This window comes from Mercenaria mercenaria, chromosome 4, assembly GCF_021730395.1.
Source record: "Mercenaria mercenaria strain notata chromosome 4, MADL_Memer_1, whole genome shotgun sequence".
Lineage (NCBI taxonomy): Eukaryota > Metazoa > Mollusca > Bivalvia > Venerida > Veneridae > Mercenaria > Mercenaria mercenaria.
Window position 1 is genome coordinate 83,700,189 of NC_069364.1, and position 22,865 is coordinate 83,723,053.

General features: G+C 34.8%; 1 protein-coding gene across 1 annotated transcript; it reads right to left on the minus strand.

Annotated features, from left to right (window-relative positions):
• Positions 1-11,472: 11,472 nt before the first annotated feature.
• Positions 11,473-21,066, minus strand: LOC123553542 (uncharacterized). Its single transcript, XM_045343249.2, has 2 exons — positions 20,830-21,066; positions 11,473-14,433 (listed from the first exon to the last, which is right to left on the minus strand). The coding sequence occupies exon 2, from the start codon at positions 14,413-14,415 to the stop codon at positions 13,423-13,425; it is 993 nt and encodes a 330-aa protein (XP_045199184.2). The 5' UTR covers positions 14,416-14,433; positions 20,830-21,066; the 3' UTR covers positions 11,473-13,422.
• Between the last annotated feature and the right edge of the window lie 1,799 nt (positions 21,067-22,865).

A 22,865-nucleotide genomic window follows, 5' to 3' on the forward strand; every position in this document is an offset into this window, starting at 1 on the left:
TCAATGATACATGCATAGGTCTCAGTTCAGCAGTCAGTTTTAAATGTCTTGTTTTGTATCATTTTCACATAACAGTTCTGTCTGAAATAAACATTATTTCTTGGAAATGAAAGTGAATTTTCACAAAAGGCGCGTTTCCGGATTTAGACCGTTGAAAAACTGAAATTTAGTTAGGGAATACACGTATGTAAAGGAAGTATAAGACGGGTGATGGTAATGATGGCTCCAAGATTTTGAGTGAGAGTAGTGAGTTTTCTAGAAAGATCTGGAGGTATCATTCCCGTGAAAAATTAAGAAAGAAAGTTGGTGATGATTTTAAATTTTCATAATACATGGCCGTTTTCGTCATCCAAATTCACAATGCAAACATTAGCATTTTACTGTAGCTCGGAGTAAACCGAAAATATCGTAATTGATGACTTATATCTTTATTTTAACATTTCAAACGATACCAGTAAGCTTTAGTGGTTTGAGCGTCGCCTGATCAATCCGCTCGCCTATTCTTCCGTTTTCATTGAATCTGGGATCCTCGGTAATGTACGTTATATCACGAATATTAACGGAGGTTCCCGAGGGTTATGTTTGTGTCGTCTGCTATTTTATTGAATCGGGGATCCACGGTAATGTACGTAATATCACAGATATTAACGTAGGTTCCAGAGGCAATTCATCCGTGTGTTTGTCCATGCAGTCTTTGTGCACACTTGCCATTTTTTTTTTCTTTCTTTTTAATATGTCCAATCGTCGTGTCTTAATGAGAAACTGAATGAGAGAAAGAAATACATTGGTCTGCTTTTTTAAATCCCTTTGCACTTTTCACCGCCGAATTCCTTCGGCCCTCAGAACAGTCTTTCTACTCCTACGATTTACTTTCCAGGGATCTAATTTCCAGATATATTTCTACTCCTAATTGTAAGATGGTAAATCTTACATATACTATTAGGCCTACTTTGAATTCAAATCATTTTGAATTATTTAATTCACTTCAGTTGTGGTAAAAAATATTTAGATATATTGTTGATATTGTATTTTGTATTTCTTTACACAATGCGTGAGTTATTGTTTGTGCAATTTTGTATTAGGCCTATTTCATATTATGTTAGGCTTTTTATATTACGGAATAAGAAAGAGAGTAACGAACCGACGCCGGGAATTGCTATGACAATAGTAAAATAAAGGCTATGACATTATTATAGTTTGATAAAAAGATGACTTAATGCCTTGTGGTTACACAATTATATACAAATGACTGTGATTTAAATGAAAATGTATTTCAGATTATACACCAACGCACAATCCAGACTCGCAAAAATCACGATTTTTCGAATTGTTTGTAAATTTCTTCTATGGTAGGATCGATCATTGTAAAATATATCTACTTAAAATATTATCAGATCATTTAAAAATGAAACATGCTTTATCATTTGCGCACGATAAACCAATTCTCGGGCGATCAGAAAACACATCGAGGATCAATATAGGCTGCACATCCGTACAATTACTTCCTACTAGTTTTGAAAAAAAAAGTGACATGTTTATCCCAGGTGTACGGAAGCCTATTAGGGACATTTTGTCTTAGTTTTTATGCATTACCTCTTATGTTTGATGTATTATGCGCTACGTATTATTTATTACCTCTTAGATTATACTCGTAAGGTAGAGGTAAAGCGGGAAACACGAACTGAATCCTTTACTGATATGTGGAATGTTTAAAGTTTTCTTTCACAAAGCTCGACCGAATAGCTCTGTTAACTTGAATCTACATTCCGCATGGTCTAATGTAATTTGTTACCAGATTATTGGCAAGGAGATCGCAAAAAGATTCATAATCTGTGAAATTTTGTGGATTCATAGAAGATATACTATATATCCAAGACTCAGAATGTCTATATATGCGCACAAAACCAATTTGGGATCAAATTCAAACATGTACAAATGCTAGAAGACAATTAACATTGTTGAAGAAAATGCTGATTTAATCATTAACGAAATGGAAATATCTTTCATTTCATCATCATTGAACCGCGCCATGTGAAACACTAGTGGTTGCGCCTAGCATATCCAGACCACCTGGCATCTGCCTGTAGGTCAGAGTCCATGCGTACGATAACAGTTTACTAATTGCAATAGGTTTTAAATCGACAGAAGGACCCTGACCGATGCGCGGTATGAGCATGCTGACTGGTTTCCATGCATGGTCGCAAACCCACTATGTTTGTTTTCTAAGGCGCGGCTCATATTAGTTTTCATTGCATCTGTGAAAATAAAGAAACTATTGGATATGATACAGATTTGGTTAGGGGACACTTCTATGACGTTTGAACCAATTCCTTTGCCTCAGGGAAGTTTTATGTAAATTACAACTTGGGTTTACGCAGTACATTGATTTGTAGCAAAAATCGCACGTACACTTTAAAAATATTTTCATCGAAATTCTTAGCTGAAAAAGGGACACTAAACTGATGAAGTGATAAATGTTTTGTTTTTAAACGTTGGTGTAAGGTGTTAAATAGCTCTTAATACTGGTGAAGTTATAAATACGCTGGAAGAAAACTTCAGTCCTTAGTACGGCGCGAACTGCGAATTCCTACTAATGACTTATTTATCAGCTCTTGCATATATAAAATATATATAATTATGCATTAGATGTTTTATCTCACATCTTATGTCTAAGGTGTTAGGCATTAGGTATTTCATCTTATGCCAAGTCAAAGGTATTAGGAATTAGGTATTTCATCTAATGTCTAAGGACTTATATACTCCTTATTATTTTTTTTTATTTTTGGTTAGGTTGAACGTCGCACCGACACTCTTTATTATGGCTATCGTACTTTATAATAGTTTGTATAAATATAGTGTTCAGTCACATAAGTTATTTCAGAGATTGCTAACTGCGCAGTTAAGAAAAGACGACGCACAAGATCTGTAATGAAATATATAATGCAGCAAGATAAGAAATTGGTTTATTTAGCCTGTTTATGGGCAGTAATGAAATATATAATCCTGCACGACAACAAACTGAAATGAATCACTAGGGGGAAAAAAAGGTTTTATCGAGTCTGTTTATGGGCAGTAATGAAATACATTATACTGCATATGCCCATTTGCGCCAGTTTAAGCCATTCTCTATTTTTAGGAACAGTCAAACCCCGACTTCCTTTTACAGTAAGTATATTTTATCTAAGTCATGGCTATGGTCTGGCTTTGAAAACTCAAACTACAACACCAGAAGTACAACGTAAAATGTTTAATAACAATCCTATGTCTGGTGACTCTAGGTTAAATACTTTTTTAGATATACATGATATATATTCGGACAGACGTACTGACAAGAACAATTTTAGGTCTCCCATAAAACAACAATAAAAAAAGCTGTCGGTTGACTGGACTATTCGAAGAATTGATTGAAGTATGGGTTCAAAATATCTGACAAAAAATAAAAGATAGATAAGACAAACAATCTACCTGTATTTGTGGATCAGGATATATCTTGAACTATAAGGCAATGTGTGGCAATGATGGTAAGAAAGTGTTCAAAGTTTCGAAGTTATATATCAAGCATTTTAGAAAAAAAAATGGAATTGTATGCGAACCGTAACTAATTTCTATGCCAAAAGAAAACGCCATAACTAAGCTAAAGACCTTGTCCTAGTTATTCAGTCTTGCCTACATATGTATACTATGATAGTAAACAAGTGGTCAGCAGAAAAAGTTGTTTAAAAGTACTTCTATTTCTGTCTCTAATGGTTTCAGAAAGGGATCAAATGCCCCAAGTTTAAACTACAGACAAAGGTTAATGATAATTCAGCAAAAGACTTCATAAAAACATGTTTAAAGGTATGTCTGTGTTTAGCTCTAGAGGCCCCTAAAAGGGGACCATTGCGCGTTTTGAAACAAATCTGGAAATGACCTTATAATGGTGGTACAGAGCAAGTTTGATCAAGATCCATCATGCTGTTCATAGCATAGGTCGTTTAAAACTTCTTTCTAGTTTTAGCTCTAGTGGTCACCAAAAGGGGTTAAGTGCCACAAGCAGTTAACGTTTACATCCGCCAATTTTGTTTCCCTATTGAGAACTAGGCAAATCTAACCTTAAGTAACACACAAGATATAACACCTAAGAGGTAATACGTAACATGTAAGAGGTAACTGATAACACGTAACACATAATATGTCATATATAAGAGGTTATGCATAAAAACTAAGACAAAATGTCCCTAATAGGCTTCCGTACAGGTGAGAACTACACCCTGTGCTTTGTTCATTTTACACAACGTCAGATCTTCTGAATATGATGTACGCATAAAAATTGCTTTTTTACCAGTCCGAATTCAAACAGACGAAATATGAACACTTGAATATCATGTCAACTAACTAGTTTTCCGGTGCGAATATTTTTGTTTGTGTTTTGGAACACATTTATTTTAAACATTAACTCTCCGCCGAAGAAAACTTTTATAAACTATGCTTATTAAATAAGATTCATAAATTTTATTACATGCTTATGTTTAAATTATGCCGGTTGTTTTGTTACTAAGCAAGTGCCCGTTTTATTTACACGACGTTAAAAAAAATGTAGACTGCGTCACTGTGTTTAACGAGTTACGAGAAAGTTACGAGGTTACGAGGATTGCGATATGCGGACTTACGAGGACGTTGATAAGACGGTTTGCGAGAATCATAAATATTCTCGTAAATCGGAACTTACGAGAAATGGACCTCGCAAGTTTCTCGTAAAGTTACGATATTGATAAGACGGCCCCGAGAGTAAATTTAGAGTTTCCTTGCCGTTTTCATTCTCCTACTTAATTTAGGTTCGTTAGCTGTAATTAAGAAGCGGAAATAGATGACGCGTGATTTTCATGGAAGAGTATTAGTCTGTGTCAAGAATTACATTCCTGCAAGAAGAAGATATGATTCAGAAGTACATTGTGTTGAATGCATTTGGATTTAAATAAGGGTTTTTAACAAAAAGTTACTTTATGGGACATTCTATCACCCTCCTAATTCATTACCCATGGTACTCACTAATATTGAAAATTCAATCGGACTAGCTTACGGTACTGGTATACAACACATGGTTAAAACTGGAGATTTAAACCTGGAAGTTTGATAATGCTGATTATGGCGTTCTGCGACGGGAAGCATCTCTTGTAGACTGGGAGTCACTGTTTCGCCATGACATTGATTGGGTCAAATATACACTAAAATATAACAGAGAAAATTAAACATATTTCAGAACAGTTTATACCACATAAACAAATAACAGTTCGCCAGAAGGACCCATAATGGATGCATAACGAAAGTAGGAAAAGAAAACGGATGTATGATAGAGTTAAAAGAACACAGAATTAAGAACACTGGACACAGTACAAACAACTGTCGGTCTGATTACAAATGCGAAAACAAACATGTCTATTAAACTAACTGACACATTGAAATCTCAGCAACTATCACCCTCTGATTACTGGAAAACACTCAAACAATTAATTAAATCAAGCTTAGTCAACTCTCAAATACCAGTCTTTGGAAAAGTGACATATACATATACTACACTGACAATGCTGATAAAGCTAACTCACTCAACACATTTTTTCAAGCACAGACTACAACTGATGACAGTAACAAACCACTCTCATTCATACATATAAATCACACTGCGCCAAGCCTATATTCTATTTCACTAACCAAAGCGGAGGCTGCCATGATACTGCAATCACTTACATTAGGAAAAGCTACTGGTCCGGGTAATATTAAGGTTGTTCGCGGAAGTGTTAAACTACAGACAGATATCATTACTTAGTACAATTAGCAAAGTGATGGAAAAAAATTTATCTATAACCATTTATTCAACGTTTGTTTCTAATAATGCTATAACTTCTTTGCAATCTGGTTTTATTTCTGGCGACTCAACTGTAAATCAACTAGTTACTATATATAGTACCTTCTGCAAATCTCTTGACGAAGCAAAAGAGGTCCATGCGGTTTTCTGTGCCATATCCAAAGCTTTCGACACATTCTGGAATCGGGGCCTTGGCTTCTGCATAAACGTAATGCAACAGGAATTCCTGGTCAGCTCTTTCTGTGGTTTAATAATTACCTGTCAAATAGAAAACAAAAGTTGTGTTACCTGGAGCCTTTTCCTAAACTGTTTCTATCACTGACGGTGCCCCGTAATGACCCATCCTTGGTCCCCTTTTATTCCTTGTGCACATTAATGGTATTGTTTGACAGATAAATTCTACTGTTCGCCTATTTGCAGATGATACATAATTGTTGACAATCCAATAATTGCAGCCGACACTCTCAATTCGGACCTTAAGAAAATATCGCTGACACATGGCTGGTGGCTTTCAATCCAAACACAACTGAATCTCCTCTTATATCTTGAAAGTCAACAAAACCATTTCACCCTCCTTTGAAAATGAATTATATAGCAATCTCTGAAGCTGACACCTATAAACATTAGATTAACACTTTCTAATGATGTGACCTGGCATCAACACATAGACAATATAAAGCAGAAAGCATGGCAACGGATAAACATAATGAGGAACAATAAATTCATAACTGACAGGAAATCTTTGGAAACTATTTACACATCTTCCATACGACCCTTACTGGAATATTCAGATGTTGTTTGGGATAATATAACAAACTATGAAGAATCACAACTTGAAGCAATCCAGTAAGAGGCAGCCCGAATCATATCTGGAGCTACAAAATTGGTATCTATTGCAAACTTTTATACAGAGACAGGACTAGAACCCTTAAAACCTAGACGACGCAAACATAAACATATTCTTTTCTATAGAATGCAGAATAACCTCTCTCCGCATTACCTCTCTAACCTCGTTCCAGTCAATGTCGGTGACTTTTCTAATTACAGACTCCGAAATTATCAAAATACTAGAAGCTTACCTTGCAACATACAGCTGTATTCAAATTCCTTCCTTCGTTTTTCTATTCGTGAATGAAATTCACTTCTACAACACGTACGAGATGCCTCGTCCCTAGTTATTTTTTTTTTAAAAAGCAGGATCAAAGGTTTAAATGCAAACATTCCTGAATATTACTATACTGGAGATCGGGTACTTTAAATAATGCACACACGACTTAGAACACACTGTAGTTCTCTCAAAGAAGATCTCTTCCGGAAAAATATTGTCCAATGTCCACTTTGCGAATGCGGCGAAATCGAAGGCAGCAACAAATATTTCTTTGCTTTCCAATGGTACAACACCGATCGACAGGAACTTCTCGACTGTTACTGTCTCACTTTTTACACTGTTATCTGGCGATAACAACTTAGGATCTGACATAACAATCTTATCTTCAAGCATGTCCAAGAATACATCAAGAAAACAGAACGGTTCACAGAGTAGTTAAATTATGCCATACTGTTCGTTCAATTTTACCACACACATTTCAAAAACCAACAGCAACAGTCATTTTTATGCTCTCCGAAAGGTAAGCATATAGTTGCCACTTCGTCCGTCAGTCCCACATTTCTGGTTAAGTTTAGCGAATATGTTTTAGCATTTTAATATGTATTGAGCATAAAAGTGATGATCTGGTATAATATAGTCATAAGCGTATTAATTTTTGTACCCGGTTTATGATATCCACAGTATAAAGCGGGGATTCAAGCGGCAAGCAAGTGTTCCCTGTGTCCGTTTCATGTCTTCTTATTTTAAGAGCATTGATGGTAAAAATGCATTTTAAAACAATTATTACAAAATGCGTTTTATGATCGTCTCCTATGCTCAGTACATGTTAAAATGCTTAATAATATTCGCTAATCTTAACCAGGGGGGGGGGGGGGGGGGGGGGGGGGGGGGGGGGGGGGTGGTAGGTAATTGGGGGGGGGGGGGGGGGTCCAGGCCCCAAGTGTTTGTGATATAAAGGCCAAACTTCTATCATAATCATTTTGAAAGCTGCCTAAAGGAACACAATATCAATGCAATATACTCAAACTACTAGTATGTGATTGCTAGACTAAAGGACGACTTACTTGACATGCCTCAAACGCATTGAACAGCCCCTGATGTTTGGTACTTATACTATATACCAATTTGAGCTTTACATCGATGACCTTGACCCCGGTAGTCCCTGAGCCGTGCCCAAATATATTTTGTTTATTTGTTTCGTTTTATCTTACTTATGTGTAGTTGATGTTTGTTTTTTAAATCTTTCCACTACAGTTAAAAATTTCTATTTATGACGTGTCTATCTGGCTGTGTTTCCTGTACTCTGCGTTTCAGGAAATCTTTTTAATTTCAATTATTTGCACAGAATAATGTGTATTGAAAGCACAAATGGTTTTCAGATAAAACCAGCGATATGATATAGAGACGGCAAAACTATTTAATGTCATAATCGATTTTTCGAAACTCTCTCTTGGCGGGATCACATTGGCATTGAAAGCAATTCTGAAAATCCTTTTTAATGGCCTTCCGGAAAATATTTGAAAATAGGAATAAATATTACATATAGTTTATGTAAACACAAAATTAACAAGTTCATGTGACGTTACAGTAATCTGTATTAGGCTGAAATTAGTGCACACTGTATACATGTATAGCTGAACAAGAATAAATGTACTACCACGTTTAACAATCGACTGTTACTGCATGGCATTTCCTTATGAATGTAGCTCTAAATACATAATTAATTTATATATTTAGTAATTAAAAGTTAATTATATTTGTTGAGGATTTTCTACATTTGAAGTAAACTATCTAATCGAGTAAACAAAACCATTTGAAGCTATCATCAAAATAGCTAGGTCTCCTGTTAATAAAATTTATTACAACTTTTGAAAGCTTTGTACATATTGTGACTTACAAACCAGCATGTTTTATGTTTTTGTATCACTTGAATGGGAAATATTTAGAAACCTTATTCTTGTTTTATGATGCTGCGTGAAATTCGTTGCTCTTTTCTAATAACCTGCAGTCGCTGGACTGCATTCAAAGTAACTTTTATTTCTGATTTCAATTTAAAACGTATCCTGGCTTCTTACTACAGTATCTGAGAGAGGTTCTTTGCACACGAGAGGTTTCCTAAAGTCGTCGTAGAATAGTGAAGATGGTTAGCTAACGTGCAAGAAAATCTAGGGTGATAGTCTCAAATTAAGGTGCCCTTCGGGGCAGACCACTACCAAATCAAATGTAAGCCTCCGCTGGTCTAGTAGTCCAACTATAAATAGTGCTAATCTTTCTCCATTTCCTCGTGCCCTTTATCAACAGCATCATGTTTTCTTTTACTCTCGGTAACATTCTATCAAAATCGGCATGTTCCTATCGCATGCTAGGTAAAATAGAGAAATTGAAAGAAGCGAAAAGAAGAAACATTTAGCGGGTTGTATTTAACGAACTGTAGTTTTCTTATATAAACGTTAACACCCCTTTTCTTTTTGTTTTTCTAAAGTAGCTATATAGTTCTTTATGACAATACAAGTCTCTCAAAATCTGATATGCTAGAAAATGTCGGAAAACCGTTATAATGTAAGTAGATTTTAAATGAAATAAAGAACAGCCGGATTTAGTGGTGCTCAGCCTTCGAGAAATTCAAGATGGCCGCCAAGATGGTACGAAGCACCGTCTAGGTATGAAGGTATTACATGCCTCCGCTACTATTTTCTATATCAAATAACAATTTATAACATACTTTTATCAAGATTTCTAGCCTTTCACTTCCTGCGAGACTACCCCTGTCTTGAAGGTCCGCCTTTTGGCAATCAATATATACCCAAAAAATATGGGGTTGACCATAATGCAGTGAAACCATGGTCACGTGACTGAGACACGTGATGAAAACGCTAATATTGCGTAGGTAGACATCAGGAAATACCTACTTTCACTTTCATTTCACCAGGCAGCTTCAAATCAACTTTTGAAGCATATAACGTAGCTTAAAATCATCTGCGGACATTCCTTTTTACAATCAAGCATCAATAAAACTTATATCTGGCATAAAAATGGCCTTTACTAGGCGGGAAAATTGCACTATATATTGATATGGACTACATTTGAGTGGACCACGGAGGCAAATCCGGCTAATTGCCCCTTCATGCCTCTTACATATTGTATGATTAAAATGAACTTTGCATTACTGCTCATGAACAAACTCAATCAAAGTGAGTCTGCAATTTTCACTGTTTGCCTCGGTGCTTCCGAGGGATCTACTTTCCAGATTTTTTGATAACTGTTTCATATTCCACAGCAATTTTGTCCGACAAATGTCATAGTTAAAAAAAACACAATATCTTAATTTCTTTATGTGTTGCATACAGTTAGGTTGTGTAAAACCTGAGCTACATTTGTATTTTCTAAATTGGTGCCGACAGGAAATATTCACACTTGAATTTATAAAACTATGTAAATACTTACATAAATAGCCATTTTGCAAGCTTTATCTTATTTTCATGACAATTCTATCACATTTTTTCACAGATAACATTCAAACAGCAAACAAATGTGTGGGAGAAGTACTTGCAAACAACTGGTTGTATCATTTTTAAAAGTCTAACAAAAATATTTTTGTTTCATTTAATGCATGGGGCCAATAGCAATATAGCGTGATGCATTAAAACTATAAATAATTTATATTCCCCGAAGTCGGCTAGATGAAATAATGTTTTTAAAACATCTTGTCAGCCAACCATATTAGACTTTTACATACTTTTGAAAAATTTAATTGCCTCGTTAAAAGCATTCCATCAAGAGCTTTTAAGTTATAAAATGTATTGATGCAATCACTATTTATGTATAAGGTGTGTTTCCACAACACTAATTACAACTCCATTAGAGCCTATAACTAGAATGTGTCCATTGGGATGATTTATTAATTACTTGCCAATACAAGAGATAAAAGGTAAGGGTAGATTTCGGAAACACAGAACACCACAAACACAGCCACAGAACCACGCATTTGCAAAGTAGGCCCACGACAAAAAGAAGCTGTAACGGAAGAAAAGTATAGATGGGTTGCTTCAAAAATCCAGCAAGTACATTTTAATTTTTATGTAAAATATAGAAAGGGGGTGTAGGTGGGGGAAGGGGTAGAAAAGGATTAATATCGTAACAAAGTTACAGGCACTTTCTAATCAGCAAGAAGGATCACAACTGTTTTTTTTTTGTGTGAAGACTTTATATATCCATTCCACAAAATATATGCAAATATAAGATCAGCAGAAAGTGATCATGATACCCTCTCGCAATTTAAAAAAAATCAAAGGTTGACAACGCCTGCCATTTTGAAAAAGGACTGGACAAAACAAGCATATTGTTAAAAATTTCTGTTTTGAGAAAGGTTTGAAATAATTAATCGTTCCCCTGATCGATATATTTTGGCATGCGTTAGTGACAAAAATCAAAGGAAAATCAATCAATAAAGTAACAATCATTGAAATAAAAAAGTTAAATCATGAAATAAATCAAGCAGATTAATATGTATATTCTTTTATTTTCGTTTTATGTGTTCAGAAATAAAAAGCAAATATATCTGATATGGTGTAATTCTTTACGATTATTATGTTATTATTACATATAAAATATCATAATATTTCTTTTCTAACTGGAGTTTTGATATTTCAACGGGGGGAAGGGTGGTTTCGTCCAACTTGAAAGGTTTTTTGTCTTGGATTGGTTCTGTCCAACTCTCGCAAATGTACACAACGTTTTTTTTTATATTTTTTCCGTGGAACATAAGGCACAGCCTACGGTTGTTAATTTGAGCACTATATTAAAGAACACTTGATTGAATTTTGATATCCAGAGTGTTTTCTTTCAAATCAGAATGGTATCTGGTACCTTATAATAGAATATACAAGACAAAAACTATCTTTGTTCTTTTTTCTACACATTCGTTTCACATGCTAGAAATGCTTTACAAGGAATAATAGCCCCCAAAAGGAATATTTCTTCTAAAATAAGTAACGTTGAGACAGACAGAAAGACAGATAAACCAACATCGCTCTGCGTCAATTTAGTTTATTTGCGCTGTTTCAGTATTTGATGAGTTTCCGTTTTATTTGCAGTTTTAGCTCATCTGATTTTTTTTGAGAAAAAAAAGATGGGTTATTGTCATCACTTGATCGGCGTCTGCGTCGACGTCGACGTTGCCTGGTTAAGGTTTATGTTTAGGTCAGCTTTTCTCTTAAATTTATCAAAGCTATTGCTTTACAACTTGCAGCACTTCTTTCACCATCCATAGCTGACTCTCTAAAGCAAGAGACATAACCTGATCCTGCTTTTTTCAAGAATTATGGCCCCTTTGGGACTTACAAAATATCAGATTTCTTGGTTAAGTTTTGCGTTTAGGTCAAAGTTTCTCCTAAACTATCAAAGCTATTGTTTTAAAATTTGCAACACGTATTCACCATCAAAAGCTGACTCTGTTCAGCAAGAAACATTACTCCATCCTGCTTTTTGCAAGAATTATGGCCCACTTTGGACTTAGAAAATATCAGATTTCTTGGTTAAGTTTTGCGTTTAGGTCAAAGTTTCTCCTAAACTATCAAAGCTATTGTTTTAAAATTTGCAACACGTATTCACCATCAAAAGCTGACTCTGTTCAGCAAGAAACATTACTCCATCCTGCTTTTTGCAAGAATCCAGAAGCTAGCGGTTGGTTTCCTTTGCTTTATTAAAAATTGCTGACCCCAGTCAACGTCGAAGTCAGTGACAATCACTCGATCACGGACTCGGTTTAATAGAGTCTTTTCGTGAGATGTAACGAAATAGGTGGAATCTCATATGTCCTGCAGCATATGCGTAGACGGTAATATATTGTATAAATTTAATGGACTCTTTGATCCCAAAGGAGGAAATATGATAACGCTGAGTAGAAAACGCCTCTTTCTATAATAAGTATAATTGATATAATTGTGGTTTAAAAAATATATATCTATGTATTTCCTAAAAATGCTAAACTTCATATAATATATAGATACGTGTCAATTGATAATATTCCAATTTTATTAAACGTGATTATTGACACAGTTCCTTGAGATACTATATTGCTACCAGTCGTTATAGACCGACGCTGGAAAACAATGTAAAAATAGTATAAAGGACACATTATTTATGTCAGAGCCATGATCTGAACATTTATCATCATAGCGATATAGCGGCAAAAGTTCGACACAGCAACAGATCAGTATAAAACTACATTTTATTCAATAGATAACGTAACTGAGGCTATTTGTTATCTAAAATCGTTGTCTATGCCTAGTAGTCTAGCGAGTATGTGAATTTGCATTTTTCTGAATATAATGTTAAGCTTTGTGGTCAAAGTATTTCCATTTGTAATGAATGATTTTATGCGGGTATTATCAGTTACATTCAAAGACATACATTTGTGGGTGTTATTTCTATCAAACAAGCTTTGTTGCAGTATTTCAAGGAATTCAAAAGATCAGTTTAAGAATCCGAATCCAGTTATGAGTCCATTTGCAACGAGTATAAAAAGAACCAGATAATTTCCAATTTCGTCGAGGACTCTTATTAACCTTCTTCTGTTTCTTATTCTTTCCTCCTCTTCTTCATTGATTTCATCGCTGTTCAGCGCTTGATTTATGTGCTCGTTCATGTTTTGACGTCTTATCATACAGATTGCAAACATAATTTGAAAAGTCATAGATATGATTATACAACTGAGTATAAAGTTTTTGTATTTGCTTCCTTCAGATGTCAGGAGAGCTCTTAGTTGAGCAATATTGGCTATCATAAGAGAAAAATCCATCATGTTGTGGACTGAAATCTTCCTCCTTCCCCATAGATTCTTTTCCGATCCAGCTATTGAGTTTTTTCTAGAACCAGGTTGTTCGCATGTGGGTCCTTCCGAAGCACTGTTGGGGTTTGACTGGTTTAAATCGCGTGTACTGTTAGGGGACGTAGCTGAAGCAGACATATTTCCTTTCGACGTCGGTAATTCTTCAAAAGTGTCTTCCAGTATTTGCTGATTTCGTAAAAATGATAACTGCGAGGCCCGTCGATTTTTACTAGACAGTGCCGCAGCCGCTGATAAGTTACTTGGATTTAACGAAAGTGATCTCTTAAGAGCACGTCCAGTAGATGGTTTCGGGCGTTTCAAAACCCCTGGTAATTCCTGCTGGTCTGCCGTTGCTGTTATTGATTCCGATTCAGTTGACGTACTTGATACATCTGAGGAACATCCACTCCGTGTCGTTTTGTCTTGAACTGTTCGCGGGAATCTCTGCTGCATAGCTGACTGCTGTTCCTGCTGGATCACTTCTAAATCTACATTGGCTTCCAGATCAGACTTGTATGAAGCTAAGCGAGAAGACGACGATTTGGCCGATTGATGTCGCATGTCAAATTTATCTTGTTCCGGCCGATTTATATTTTCAATTTTAGGCAGACTTTTATTTACTTCTGACTGAAACATTTGCTGCTGTGCTTTGTCCTGAAAGAATAATGCCATCAATTACATCCCATATGAATTGAATAGTGTACGCAGGTGCAGAATTTAGATTTATTGATCATTAAATGTATTTAATGCATTATATGTAATAATGTTAACATGCCGCGAACGCTTATTTACATGCAAAACAAGCGTGTGTGACAAACGTGTCTACTTAATGAAGAAAACTGGATATTTTCAAACGTTTTTCATGATTGCTCAATTTAACAAAAAAAATCTAGTGTATATTTAATCTTTGACTGGTTTTAAAAATTATATCATATTGCTATATTTTGTATTTTATTTATTTTATTTCAAATGCAGACACTTTTGTTCGTATTAAATTGAGACATGGCACGATTCAATGCTTATCTCACGCTGTCATATTTTCAGACTGCACAAATAAGAAGTGAATAAATAAATTTGAAAAGATATTGCGTAACTAAATACTACCAAACACACCAATTAAAAAAATCCCGAACAAACAACCAGACGTTGTCAATTTAGGTTCCATTCTATCAACCAGGCATATAAAGTGCCAATTTAGGTTTGCTTAATAAAGCAAGTCTAGACATATAAAACAAATGCCTACTCAACAATCAACTGTTACTGCATGGCATTTAAGTATGAATGTAGCTCTATATGCAAATTTAATTTATATATTTATGTAAAGTTAAATACATTTGAAGAGGATTTTATACATAAAGATAAAACAGTTTAGTAGAAAATCCCCATTCCATATCTTAAATATTTTCATTAGGACGTACACAGAATTGTTAAACAGTTTGAATTTAAAATCGTAACCAAAATATACTCATTCCCAACAACTCCTCCAAAGATTAGTTTTTATTTTAATCAAGTAAACATAACATAAACAGCACTGTAACAAATACTGTTAGGATTAGGAAATATATTACAAGGTAACTTATCTGAATCCTTTTCCTTAGCATTTTGTGTACATACAACTGGATTTTTATTGTTATGACAGGTTGCAACAAGATATGCACTGTTGAATGATCAAAACGATGTAGAAAAGTAAAGTTAGAAGAAAATAAACAAGAGGGCCATGATGACTCTGGATCGCTCACCTGATTAATATGAGCTACATGTTTCAAATGTCAAACAGATGCTAAAATATTAAGGAAATAGGTCGGTAGGTCACATTCATGGTCACTGAAAGTCAGTTTTATCGATCTGCAAAACTGTACATGTCATCCAAATTTCAAAGCTGTATCTTAAAAATCAAGAAAGTAGGTCAGTAGGTCACATTCATTGTCACTGAAAGTCAGTTTTGAGATCGGTGTGCTAAACTGTACACGTCATTCAAATTTCAAGGTTGTGTCTTAAAAAACAAAAAAGTAGGTCAGTAGGTCAGATTCATGGTCACTGAAAGTCAGTTTTAAGACCGGTGTGCAAAATTGTACAAGCCATCCAAATTTCAAGGCTTTATCTTAAAAACAAAAAAGTAGGTCAGTAGGTCACATTCAACATGACTCAGATTCGAACTTGACTGAAAGATCATCAAGGTTAAACATTCTGACCAAGTTTCATAAGGGTATGGTCATACAGGTTGTTAGAGTGTTAACTAGCCTTTCCCTTGATTTGACATGGTGACCTAGTTTTTAACCCAATAAGACCTAGATTTGAACTTGACCTAAAGATCATCAAGATTAACATTCTGACAAAGGTTCATGAAGTTACAGTCATAAATGTGACCTCTGGAGTGTTAACAAGCTTTTCCTTTGATATACCGTGGTGACCTAGGTTTTGACCCCACCTAACTCAGACTTTAACTTGACCTAAAGATCATCAAGAAAAACATTCTGACTAAGTTTCATGAAAACACAGTCGTAAATATGGCCTTTAGCGTGTTTACAAGCTTTTCCTTTGATTTGACCTAGGTTTAAACCCTATATAACCCAGATTTGAATCTGACCTAAAGATCATCACGATTAACAGATTAACATTCTGACCAAGTTTCATAGAGATACTTCATAAATGTGGCCTCTATAGTGTTAACAAGTTTTGCCTTTGATTTGACCTAATGATCTAGTTTTTTGCTCAACATGACCCAGATTCAAACTTGATCTAAAGATGACCAAGATTAGCATTCTGACCAAGATTCATTAAGATATGGTCATAAATGCGGCCTCTAGAGCGTTAACTTGCTTTTCCTTTGATCTGACCTGGTGACCTAGTTTTTGACCCAACATAAATCAGATTCCAACTAAAGATCACCAAGACAAACATTTTGACTAAGTTTCATGAAGATACAGTCATAAATGTGGCCTCTAGAGTGTTAATAAGCTTTTCCTTTGATTTGACCTGGTAAACTATTTTTTAATTCCATCTAACCAAGATTTAAATTGATCTGAAAATCATAAAGATTAACATTTTGACCAAGTTTCATTGTGATATTGTCATAAATGCGGCCTCTAGAGCGTTAACTTGCTTTTCCTTTGATTTGACCTGGTGACCTAGTTTTTGACCCAACATAAATCAGATTCCAACTAAAGATCACCAAGACAAACATTCTGACTAAGTTTCATGAAGATACAGTCATAAATGTGGCCTCTAGAGTGTTAATAAGCTTTTCCTTTGATTTGACCTGGTGACCTAGTTTTTAATTCCACCTAACCAAGATTTAAATTGATCTGAAATTCATAAAGATTAACATTTTGACCAAGTTTCATTGTGATATTTTCATAAATGCCGCATCTAGAATGTTAACTAGCTTTTCCTTTTATTTGACCTGATGACCTAGTTTTTAACCCCAGGTAACCCAATATCAAACTCGTCCAAGATTTTATTAAGGGTAACATTCTGACCAAGTTTCATTAAAATTGGGCAAAAATTGTAACCTCTAGACTATTAACCCTCAAATTGTTGACGACGACGGACTTTGTGCTCAGGTGAGCAAAAAACAAGAAAGTAGGTCAGTAGGACAAATTTATGGTCACTGAAAATCAGTTTTAAAATCGGTGTGTTTAAACTGTACATTTCATCCAAATTCCAATGCTGTATCTTAAAAAACAAGAAAGTATGTCAGTAGGTCACATTCATGGTCACTGAAAGTCAGTTTTAAGATTGGCGTGCAAAACTGTACATTTCATCCAAATTTCAAGGCTGTATCTTAATAAAAAGAAGGTAGGTCAGTAGGTCACATTCCATATGACCCAGATTCGAACTTGACCTAAAGATCATCAAGGTTAACATTCTGACCAAGTTTCATGAAGATAGTCATAAATGTGGCCTCTAGATTGTTATCAAGCGTTTCATTTGATTTGACCTGGTGACCTAGCTTTTCATCCCATCTGACCTAGATTTAAACCTGGCTTAAAAATCATCAAGATTAACATTCTGATTAAGTGTCATGGAGATATGGTCATAAATGTGGCCTCTTGAGTGTTAACAAGCTTTTCCTTTGATTTAATCTGGTGACCTAGTTTTTGACCCCACCAGAAACAGATTCAAACTTGACCTAAAAGTCATCAAGATAAACATTCTGACAAAGATTCTTGAAGATACAGTCATAAATGTGGTCTCTAGCGTGTTGACAAGCTGGTCCTGGTGACGTAGTTTTTGACCCCACCTGACCCAGATTCGAACTTGATCTAAAGATCATCAAGATTAACATTCCCACAAAGTTTCATAGAGATATTTTATAAATGTGGCCTCTAGATTGTTAACAAGCTTTTCTTTTGGTTTGACCTTGTGACCTAGTTTTTGATCCCAGAAGACCCAATATCAAACTCGGCCAAGATTTTATTTAGAGTAACATTCTAACAAAGTTTCACTGAGATTGGGACAAAATTGTGACCTCTAGAGTGTTAACAGTGAAATTGTTGACGACGGACGACGGCCTCAGAGTGATCACAAAAGCTCACATTGAGCACGAAGCTAAAAATGAGAAGGAAAAAAAGATTGACTACTGATCTAGTCCAAATCTGCAGAACTGTACTACAATGAAATAAAATTGATGACTTACTTTTGTTTTGAGTATACTCTGACCATTCTATAGCTTTTTGAATTCTTTTCAAATTTTGCTATCCTATTCAATATTATACAGGGACCTCTCAAATCCTAACAATAACAAATCTATAAAGTGAACATGCACATAATGTAAGGTTAAATAAGTTACAACCGTTTGAAATATGGCCACTCATGAACTATAAAAGTTGTTTTAGCAGTCTTCTAAAAAATATGGTCCATATTTGAACATATGTAAGTCTGGATATTTATAGATCTTTGTTTAGAATAAGTATAGACTTACCTATTTCGACACTGTTCTCAATGCAATAGCTAGCGTTATGCAGCAAATGAATTTATTCAGAATCGGAATTTATTTCTAACCTTGAAATTAGTAAGATAAGTAATTATTTGTATATCTTTAACATTTATTAGTGCTTCAGTAAATTTATAACTAAGGCATATATATCATACACGTATTGACGGATGGCAATGAGACGAATACAGTGTGTAAGAACGTTAGATTTCCCGGAAGCAAAGAACACCCAAAACACATTCATACAGACATGCCTCGCCAAGGAACTGAAACGGGAAAATAAAGACGACGGCTTGCTTCGAAAATCTAAGAACAAGTACTTTTTCATTACATGCAAAATACAAAATTGGGGGTGGGGTGGCGGTAAAAGATAGAATAAATGGTGTGTGTGGACAGAGAGAGAGAGAGAGAGTGTGTGTGTGTGGGGGGGGGGGGGGGGGGGGGGGGGGAAGCAAGGATGACAATTCATCATTCGTAACTTGTCAATGACGTTCACTTTCGCTATCATTTGATTTCTTCTTGGTCTATACTACAAATATTTGCACATTTGATTTATCAGGATCTATTCCGCTATTTATCATTTCCATAAGAGCTCTTGTATTTTGTGGAAATGGACTAATAATCCCAAGACTGAAGACAAAAATGATTTCTAATCACCATTTAAAAATACAAAGTAATACATAATTGGTAAATTTCACACAGGCTAACCTAGGTTTTTACAAATATACGTTAATGACTCGAAATTTTAATTCTTTAGAAAACTATTCACATAAATCCACACATATCTATCTGGATAAACACGCACTTAGATACATTAACCGTAGTAAAGTGCGTTTACACATACAATGCAGATTTAAAAGTGATAACTTTGCACTTAACGTTGCCAAACAGTGCATAAACGCAGCCAGTTGCCCTAATCATTTTAAATCTGCCTCGTTCGTTTCAACAGTTGGGATGGTAAAATAGCAGTCAGCAGTAAGGATAAATTAATTGTTTTTATTTTGTTAAGGAAGCATTCTTTATAGACCAATAGAATGACCTTGTCCTGCCAATGTGTTCTTAACATAATAAAAAACTGCGGACGTTAATTATTCTACAACTAACACTTCGTTTGCCGTGTAACTAACTGAAAGTAGATGATGGTAGATTTTAAAGTTAAAAACTGGTCAGTGGTATTAAGACCATTATGATTAGCAAAAAAAAAAAAAAAAAAGAAAAGAAAGAAAACTATACGAGCAATTATGTTATATTCTTACAGATAGTGTGTATGCTAGCAGATTCAGCTTGACCGAGTCTGTTCATAACAGATAATACGTGCTACACCCCACGCCCATAGCACCGACTTGAACATGACTCTTTTGCCCATAAGCATTAAATGTACTCATGATCCATCATAACCAGAAAATATAACAACATTAAGTTTTCAGTAAATAGAATGTGAATAAAGTTTAGAAACACATGTATTCATTTCGGCCTTTTTTAATGCACTTGTCAGACTTGTATATTTCAGAAAGTGACAACACTTAGAAATTATTCAATCGTTTATAGAACTGTTTTACATGTACTTAACAATCATAAGAAGGAAGCAGATAAAATATTTTATAGATTGGTAGTGGAATGAAGTGCCACATTAGCATATCAAGATTACGTAAGACTACAATAACTCATATATATATAATACTTAAGACAAATATTAAATCTTATATATTACGCACATTGTAGCTTACAAAAAGAGAACTGACTTTAAGCTTGATGCCAATATATTCTGTTAAAAGATCCATTGTAAGCATTGAATGCAACGAGCAAAGTAATTGCAGACTCGGTTTAATTACTAGTAACTCTGTTAATGAGAGGTAATGAAAAATGCAACACCCCTCATGCGTCAACCCCTCCAGCAACGGCTAAAGCGAAACCTAATTACACGTATACTAACCAGAAAATATACAACCGAAAAAAAAAATCACTTTAAAGTTCTTCTGTTTCAAATACATTGCGCTAAATATGATTATACATAATGTCATAAGTAGTAAAAAAGAATTTCTTATAAGCAAATGTATATTAAAGATATGCTTTATGAGCATATTAGATTATCCATGAAATAAAATTTTAATTACCTTATTTTTTTAAAAAAGTATCCTAAAGCATACAGTCTGTTTCGGGTCCTTTATCTAGAATAATCAGCGAATGACAACACAACTAGAATGTAACAAATTGTTTTTGGATCTGCCGACCGATCATTGCGTTCAAAATTATTAAAAAACAAGAGGACCCTGAAGGCCCTGTATCGCTCACCTGACCTATTGACCTAAAGATCAGATCAAGTTTTCATTAAGATGTGGCCTCTAGAGTTTTAACTAGCTTTTCCTTTGATTTGACCTAGTGACCTAGTTTTTGATCCCACATAACCCACATTCACACCTGAGCTAAAGATCATAAAGATTAACATTCTGACCAAGTTTCATGAAGATATAGACAAAAATGTGACCTCTAGAGTGTTAACAAGTTATCAAGTTTTTCCTTTGATTTTTTGACCTGGTGACATAGATTTTGATCCCACATGACCCATCAAGAGAAACATTCTGATAAAGTTTCATAGAGATATTGCCAAAAATGTGGCATCTAGAGTGTTAACAAGCTTTTCCTTTGATTTGACCTAGTGACGTAGTTTTTTTTTACTTCAGATGACCCAATATCGAACTTGTCCAAGATTTTATTTAGGGTAACATTCTGACTAAGTTTCATTAAGATTCGGCCAAAATTGTGATCTCTAGAGTGTTAACAAGCTTTTCCTTTTATTTGACCTGGTGACCTAGTTTTTGGCCCAGATTCAAAGATCATCAAGAATAACATTCTGGCCAAGTTTCATGAAGATACAGTCATAAATGTGGCCTCCAGAGTGTTAACAAGCTTTTCTTTTGATTTCACTTGGTGACCTAGTTTTTGACCCCAGATGACCCAATATCGAACTCGTCCAAGATTTTATTAAGGAGAACATTCTGACCATGTTTTATTAAGATTGGGCCAAAATTATGACCTCTAGAGTGTTAACAAGCTTTTCCTTTGGTTTGACCTGGTGACCTAGTTTTTGACTCCAGATGACCCAATATCAAACTTGTCCAAGATTTTATTTAGAGTAACATTCTGACCAAGTTTCATTAAGATTGGGCCAAAATTGTGACCTGTAGATTGTTAACAGTCAAATTGTTGACGACGGACGACGACTGACGACGACGGACGACAGACATAGGGCGATCACAAAAGCTCACCTTAAACACTCCATGCTCAAGTGAGCTAATAAAATGATATTGGTATTTTGTAATGCAGGTATTTTGATTGCATTCGGTTGTCGAAAAGTAAATGGTGTAGAAAGAAATATAAGTATAAAGATCTGATTTATTGATAATATGAGCAATGATATGTTATTGAGTACATCTATTGGTATGACTTGAAAATTTCATTTGCTAACTTTACAACTAATAGCTGTAAATCTACTTTACATATACGCTTTAGTTGCGAGTTTCCTATAAAACAAACTTTGCATATGAACTGCCCTGTTTTAATATAATTTTTTTTTAAATCATCTGTCAATGTTACTTCTCAGCAGAACTCTAGTTCAACTCTCAGAAAAATGATTTCAGCATTAAAATGGTTCGTTTATTTATTATTACATGCACGTGCAATATATGATCAGTAGTGAACAGTTGGGAAACATGTGTTTTTTCAAATAATTACGAAGTGAATGGTCAAGTGTGCATATCGCAAATAGCAAAGTGGCTATTCCGATTTAATTAAACATACTTTGCAAAATTAAAACAGGTTAGTTAAGTTGTATAACCTGTTCATTTACCTAATATTGTAAGAGATCAATTCGCATATAAAGTAGCATATTCTGTTCTATTTACTTTGTCTCTGAAGGCGATTTTGTTATTCAGCTGTAATGGCCGATAATGCTGAAAGTATACATAGAGAATTCGTATACGCACGAATACTTCGAGTCCCCACTTTTATTCGTAAAACGTTTATAAAAATTATTGATCGCGGCCGATGATGCATATTGAGTAGGTAAAGTATATGCGCGCTGGGGAAAATGGGAAAATATTTCATGATGGACCTGTGAATTCTTTACTTATGGGTGAAACAGGTCTCATAA

What these genes read in the sequence shown, in the direction of transcription:
- LOC123553542 (XM_045343249.2), bottom strand. Translation starts at nt 14,415, where the DNA reads ATGTTTCAGTCAGAAGTAAATAAAAGTCTGCCTAAAATTGAAAATATA.